The 7,495-nt window shown below is 43.8% G+C and overlaps 2 protein-coding genes across 3 annotated transcripts in view; both read right to left on the bottom strand.

The window, feature by feature from the left end:
- Positions 1–681, bottom strand: part of carhsp1 (calcium regulated heat stable protein 1) — an 8,492-nt gene extending 7,811 nt beyond the window's left edge. Inside the window, exon 1 of the mRNA XM_062408389.1 lies at positions 535–681. The gene's annotated coding sequence lies outside the window, so the exon portion shown is untranslated. The remainder of the gene's footprint in view (positions 1–534) is intronic.
- A 3,394-nt stretch (positions 682–4,075) lies between these two features.
- nat15 (N-acetyltransferase 15 (GCN5-related, putative)) lies at positions 4,076–7,459 on the bottom strand. Of its 2 annotated transcripts, none has more exons than XM_062408479.1 (7): positions 7,238–7,459; positions 6,039–6,157; positions 5,762–5,891; positions 5,216–5,312; positions 4,692–4,926; positions 4,316–4,481; positions 4,076–4,215 (listed from the first exon to the last, which is right to left on the bottom strand). In XM_062408479.1, exons 2-6 carry the CDS (start codon positions 6,146–6,148, stop codon positions 4,325–4,327), a joined length of 729 nt encoding a protein of 242 aa, XP_062264463.1. In that variant the 5' UTR covers positions 6,149–6,157; positions 7,238–7,459; the 3' UTR covers positions 4,076–4,215; positions 4,316–4,324. The 2 variants fall into 2 exon arrangements, with proteins under 2 accessions (XP_062264463.1, XP_062264462.1); XM_062408478.1 differs by having other exon boundaries at positions 6,039–6,154.
- Positions 7,460–7,495: the final 36 nt, after the last annotated feature.

Here is a 7,495-nt window from a genome sequence, read left to right as displayed (position 1 = left end):
TCTAGTGTTTCTATCGTATGTGACCTTTGACATCTGAGTGCTGACACCTTCCTTTTGCTCATGAATAAGAAAAACGACCAACTGAAATAGAAAAGGTTGGCTGTGAAGGTTCTATTGTGTTAACACTCAGGTTTGTTGGAATGTAACACACACACCAGGTTGTGTAACAGGTAGAACTATACCTGCAGGCGTTTGACAACAAGCTGTGTCTTCTCTTCAGTGGGTCTGTTAGGAACCAGATCAAGTTCAGACCAGTAAGTCCATATGTTCTTAATGGGAGTGAAGGTTTCAGAGTAAAGACACAACCACAAGAAAAACTCCCTCTACCTCCAACCACAGCGGATCAGGTGTTGTTTCAACCAACACACACACACACACACACAAATCATCAACAGTAAGTGAGGAAGAAACTAACGTGACTACAAACACACGTTTTAACGCCATAGATTTCACATCCCATAATACAAGGCAGGGAACAGACAGCTGTTGCGTTCAGGGACCGAACCCAGTGTAGGTTACCGGAGTTTCTCTCACCGTGTTTCCAGAGTCCGCAGCTGTAGCTCGGATCCGAGGAGGAAACTTTACTCACTGTGAGTCTGCAGAGAAGAGACTGACAAAGAGAGAGAGAGAGAGAGAGAGAGAGAGGAGGGGGGGGAGAGACCGAGAGACAGCCTGAGGGAGGGAGAGGAAAGACTGAGGGAGGGCGGGAGGGAGAGATAGACCAGTGTGTGTCTCTCTCTGTCTGTGTAAATTAATGGGCGTGTCTGTTTAAGCAGTGACGTCACATGGGAGCTCTTCATCGTCACTGACGCCACCTTGCGACGTAATAATAATGATAAAAACAATAATAATCATAACACCCCGATGTAATTTACCTTTTTATGTCGATTATTTGTATTATGGATGATTATTAATATCACTGGTGGTAGTAGTGATGTTAAGAGTTATGGTTATCAACTCTTATAAATAACAAGGATAACCGTTATTTTCTTTTTTATTTATTCCCCCCAAAATTATCAGATAATTTTTATTATTTTTATAAGATTGTTGTTGTAATGATGACATCGCTGTTGTAATAAGAGGATTATCATATATCATTTATTGCAATATGATAGGTTTTTATTTGTAGTAGTCTTTAGATTTTTAGCACTTTTTATAGTATCTCTATTTGCTCCATAACAATTATTATTCATATTTTGTATAGAAAACAACACATATACACATTCATGTCTCTTCTTTTGCTAAGTAACATATTACATAATATAAAACTCCAATAGTAGGATCCCCTAACATTCAGCAGAGGGAGACATCACTGTACTTTTTACAGTTGAATTCTGTCGACAGCAAAGTGGAATGTGGTGCTGACGAAACACAAATAACATTTGTACACACAAGTTCACAAAAACACACACACACCACACGACAAACGGCTTCAGAGATCAGTGCCTTGTTCACTGCTATAGCTCGGAGGTCGGTCCTATTGGGCCGAACTCCAACATCCATCAGCTATGAAACGTAAAATGTAAAACGTCAAACCACAGAAACTTTACCACCATTTGAAAACCTCACCCACTGAGTGCACAGGAAAACCACTTCCTGTGCACTCAACATTCCTTAATAATTCATAATGGAGATAAAAATCAAGCTTTTTCCTTTAGTTCTCCAGATGGATTGTTTTGGTATTATGGTCTACGAGTCGGAGCACTTTGAAAATGAATCAAAATGGTTCTTTCCTCACGAAGCCTCCGATTCGAAAACAACCCTGATGAGGTTTCTCTCTTAGGACAGGGGGGACAGGTGCTATCAAGATGCATTGTGGGAATAGTGTCTCTGCTTTTTCAACAACAAGGAATGAAAACAAGGCTCAGGTTTAGAACAATGTAATATGATCATCACAATGAGATATCAGAACAATGTAAAGTTCAGAAGGAGTCAGGCTCTGTCTTTACAATCAATCAAATCATACATCTTTTTATTGCATACACATGTAAGCCTCTCTCTTGATCACCTGTCCAGGGCTGACAAACTGAGGAATGTTTGCCTGTTTAAAAACATGTCTCACACCGCCCCCCCCCCCCCCGCGGCTCGTCAGTGCTCTGTCATGTGTAAAAGTCTCAGATCTGCTCACGGACTGGAACACGGATCAGGATTCAGTAATTTTGAGAAGCAACCCAAAACAAAAATGCAGAAGAACCTAGAAATGAACGGTAGAGCGGATGGACCAGTCAACACGTTGGGTGAGCTCTCCCGTGTCTTTCTTCATCCTCTACATCCTTTTCATTTAACCGCTTCTACAGGCCGACAAATAACTCTAATCTGGGCCATTTCCTTAAAAACAGAACAGACAAATGGACATTGCTCTACATTAGCAGCAGTTTTTCAGCCAAGGAGCAGAATGACAGGTCTAAAGTCAGTTACAGCACAATTTAAAATCTTTTAAATTACAATTCCAGGAGATCTTCCTAACTCTTGTATGAATTATACACAGGCAACACTTTGACACAATGCAGAAAGATCATAATCTTAACTTTATCTTTTTGTAGGATTTTCTAACATGGGGTCTTTCAGTTTGAGAGCAGGACTTATAGATTGCACGTACTTTCGTGTACATGTACTCAAACCCTCTTACTTGTACTTAAATATACCAGGTTTCCTGTCAGTGTGTTTGAGGAAAGAAATGACGACACCTTCTCTGAACAGGACTCCAGCAGATCCCTGGTCCATGTGAAGCAGCTAAATCAAGATCTCACTGCAACTTTAAAAACATAATAGGCGCTGCCCTGTTCCTTTGCATTTTAAAGGAACAACAACAGCAAAAAATAAACAAAACCAGGTAATTTCTTGCAAAAAAATAATATCAAAGTGCAGCAGAAACAAATCGAGAGCAGAAGTTTTTAAAGAAATCTAAGCACAAGAAGTGATAATTGAGCGGCAGCGCAGGGTTAAGAGTGAAACCATTAGAAATCTAAAACTGAAATCAATAAGTCCACTCTCAAACTGAAAGACCGTATACTTTCATAAAAAGAGGGGGATAAAAACCATAGTACTTTGTTGGAAACTTCATCATCACTATACTATGACACGTTTGAATGTTAATGCACTAGTGTCACAAGTACGGTTGTTGATAATTTAATTTGCTAGAGTAAAGAATCCTTTTATCAAATCTTTTTTTCAACTGGACCTCTCATCTACATTGTGTCTCTGTGGGTTTCCTGTGTATAATTAGCTTTATTCTAAGACACTAGCATGTTAGCATATCTAGATTCACAGTCCAATTCTGCCGAGGGTCAATTTTACAAACCGGAATGGACTGAAAAACGGATGGGTGATCTTCAACTAGGCCTAACGACAGCATAGAATAGACATACATATCAGGAGAAATTTATATATTAGCTTAGTATATATAATATACAAACAGTATCTGTGACAGTAGTGAACCGGGTGAAGGAGACAGGTAAGCTGGGTTTAAACCTTAAGCCTCTGTAGGGTTCACGGTGTGTGTGTCTGTGTGTGTTTGTGTGTGTGTGGTACACTCAGCTCTGATACTGCTCAGCTTTGGAATGACTGAGCAAACACAGGTAACTAAAGTAACTATGGAATAGAGTAATATATATGAGATTCTATAGTAACTAGAGATGTTCACCATTGATCATTTAATCAACAATAAGAATTTGGATCGATTGATTCTATCAGTTCACCAGTTAAAAGTCATCCTCTGACATTAGTACCAGACTGACCCCACATCATGTGGACGTGTTGAACTTCTGAATAAAAACCAGTAGAAAAGCTATGAAAAGCTGCAGAGGACTGAGGAGGCCCGGTCTGTTAATGGGGTTTAATTAATGTGACTGCTCACTGAACATGTATGTTCTCTACTCTCATACACGTCACAGTGGCTACATGCCCAACGTGGCCGAGGGAACCAGAGTTTTACCAGAGTACACGTCTGTCAGTGTAAACACCAGATTGCACTGTGAATAATGTTGCAATGCAACAACCCTGTTTAGAAGTGGGTTCACAACTAGAGCTGTAAACCCGGACCTTGAGTAAAAAGTGCCACACAGGTACTGAATCTGGAGAGACACTCTGGTACGTGACCGGTCGAGCACAGGTTGAGTCCTGCAGGGTGTGGAGAGACAGAGAGGATCCAGAATGTGAGCGAGTGTGTGTACATCTTTATCTGTACAGGGGAAGACTGATGGAGCACCTGCACTCCTGAGAGAGACGGAGACAAAGACAGACACAAAGTTAGAAACCTCCTCATAGACAAAGCTTAAAATGATCAACAGGTGAAGCTGCTGCTGCTGCCACCCACCAGGCTGTGTCACATTGTTCTGCTGTACTGGATACCAGTCTTGGAGGCGATGTTGGACCAGGGCAGCAGTGAGCGGAGCAGGGACTGGGCCTGTCGGTACAACCTCTGTGGGATGGAGCAGGGGCTCAGGCTGGCCAGGGTCGAGCCAATGTGCTGGATATAATCAGTGGGACCAACGGTTAAGGAAACATGAAAACACCTGATGTATATTTGTTTTATCAATAATTTGATCGTTATATTTCCTCAGATACACATGTTATAGATTCAATTCATTGAAGCGAGTTCAGTTTATGTGTAAGAGTGAAATGTTTTTACCCACTGGCCCCTAAACAACATTGAGGAAGTGACTTTCTTCACGGTTTCCACAAAAGGATATAATATTGTCCAAGGTGGATGACCCCCATTGATGTAGAGCACGTATGTGAATCCATCTTTGAGGACCCCTCGTATGGAGTAGTAGTAGGGCAGGTAGTGGTGCTGCCTGAAGTCCCTGTTCTCATAGAATGTGATGGCAGCGTTGTTAGTGGTGAGGACGTGTAGGTAGATTGCTTTGCAGTGGTCCTGGGCTGTCGTCGAGATGTGCTCCTTCAAACTGTCCAGCAGTAGGGAGCCTGGAGAGAGAGAGCGAGAGAGAGAGAGAGAGAGCTTAGTATATGAAAGGAAGAAGAGGGGCGGCTCCTCATCTCTTTGCATCAACACAGAGTCAAGGCTGAAAGATGTGTGAGACAGAGAGAGAGAACAGAGGAAGAAAGAGTGAAGACGTTTCCTCAGTTCAGTCAGTTCATGTCTGGAGACACCTCTAGTTTGAAAACCTCGGGGTTATAGCCTGCAGGGGTCAGAGAGAGAGAGAGCGAGGGCGAGGGCGAGAGAGAGAGAGCTTGTGGGGAAGCAGAGCTGTACCTATGCCATGTTTCCTGAAATCTTTGACCACTCCCAGGCTGAGGATGTAGGCTACCTGTGTGTCCACAGGGAAACTGGAGGCCAGGATGTCTCCATCCTAACAAACAGAACACAAGACACAAGACAAAGAAAAACGTGTATTAAGAGCTGCTGTTTTGTACACAGTGCCTTGTTCACTATCTTCTTTGCCTATGCAAACTATCCACTGAGGAAGTAGATTCCAAAATGCAAATAGGGTTTAGCTCCATCCACGAAGTCCACAGATTTTATAACTTTTGCCAAAAGTGACCGGAGTGGACTTCTCACGCTCGCCTAGTGAAACAAACTCTTTGATACGAGTGCACTCCGTCAAGGGCGCCTGGCTCGTGTAATTAGAAGACTAAAAACAGACTCCACTGTGTCAGTGCTCCACTTCTCCAAATGGCAGCAGAGTGAGTGTGGATAAACTGCAGCAAGCACATGGCGCCTGACACATCTCTGCAGAGCCCAGGTTATAACCACAGTGTGTTTGTGTGAGTGACCGAAGAACAAGGCTGAACTTCACACCTCTTTGTGCACTTTGGTCCGGCTTTTGATCTCAGCCACAATCATTCCCACGATGCCTCCTCTGAAGGTGGCAGCGAGGGAGAAGAACTTCTTGTTGGAGGTGATGTCCTGATACCATGAGTCTGGGTACCTAGGGTCAAAGGTCAGACAGATTAGCAGTCGAGTATGAGCAGATGCATAGCAAACCTAAAAAGCTCAGCAATGAAATAAGATACATATTCAGTAATGGGCTCAGAGACGTCCCCTGACATCGATGACACAATGAAAAGGTTCTCACTCGATTGGAAACCAATCACCGCAGAGCAGCTTGACGTTCTCTATGTCATCGTGGCAGAGGAAGCGGAGCTGGACGTCACTGAGAGCTGTGGGAGGCACCACGTCACTCATTCACACCTGCTGGACCAACACAGAGCACAGAGAGGTTTGGATGAGTCAAGAGAGTCCGTGGCCCCCTTTACTGCAGCTTTTTTAAGATGCAGAAATAAGTTGTTAAATTCTGCATTTTGTAATAATACAACTGTTCACATGCGTAGGAGACGCGCTGTGATTCAATCAATCTGTAACAGTTCCCGTGTCCAGTGGGACGTACGCACCCAGTGTACGAGTGTGGGCATTTGATTTGTTTTCAGGTGTGGCAGGGCCCGGTCACACAAATGCAAATCGAAGCTTGAGGGTCAAATTTCCCTCACGTTGGATTCCATGTGAAGCCCGGCTGAGGATTTCTTTGCCACATGTAGCTGATGTTTTATTTTTCTCCCACGCACTGACAGGAAGTGAACAGGAGGCGAAAGATTCCCAGTGTTGTGTAAGTGTGACCAGGCCCTTAGCATGAGAGGTGATTCAAACTGAGAGGGAGCGTGGACACAGATCATTATGTGTCTGTTATAGTGTGGGTGGAGCCTTGATGTCTCTCGACCCTCCAGGGGGTCCCGACCCCTAGTTTGGGAACCAGTGCTCAAATCATAAACAAACAGAGCAGAGACGCAACACAATATATGAACGTGACAATGTCACATTCAAAAGCACAACAATGTTCATGACTGATGCACATGCAGCTCTAGGCAACAGTGGACAGGAGATGGACACAAACACAGCAACTTGGGAGTGTCACGGACCAACAAGCTAGCTAACAACTCAAAACAACAAACACTCAATACTTCTACTTACCACAACACACACTTCTACAAAAACACAACTTATCTCTGCCTGTGACTGAGTCACACATGTTGTCAGCTGCTAATGTGGTCAACCTGCTGCTAGGCGAGCATCAGCTCCTCTGACCAGTGTACACACACACACAGAGAGACATAGTGACAACCACAAAGACACAAACACACACAATCAGAGAGACACACACAATCACACGTACATAATCACAAAGATACACACAATCAAACAAGAAAACAGAGGATACAGTTGCCTGCTAATTAGCTCCAAGCTAACGCCAGCTAGCGGCGAGCTGCTAAGCTAACGCACCTTGTTTCTACGCTCGCGGCGGAGGAAAGTCGATGACGGTTCGGTTCGGCTGGTTCCGCGGCTCCGGTCACTCCTCCGGACACAGCATGACAACACAACACCGGTTTGATCCCGACCCTGGAAGCCGTGTCATTACTGGACCAGCGGTACACAAAGCTAACGCGCTAGCTGCTTGGCTAACAGCTGGATGTTCTCTTCCTGTTTGTGGTCGTTACTACTACGTCACTGCGAAACTTCTTCTTCTACGCATTACAGTAG

The sequence above is a fragment of the Platichthys flesus genome, chromosome 16 (genome assembly GCF_949316205.1).
Source record: "Platichthys flesus chromosome 16, fPlaFle2.1, whole genome shotgun sequence".
NCBI classification, from domain to species: domain Eukaryota; kingdom Metazoa; phylum Chordata; class Actinopteri; order Pleuronectiformes; family Pleuronectidae; genus Platichthys; species Platichthys flesus.
Note: the sequence above shows the minus strand (reverse complement) of the source record. Positions and strands in the feature narration are given on the sequence as shown.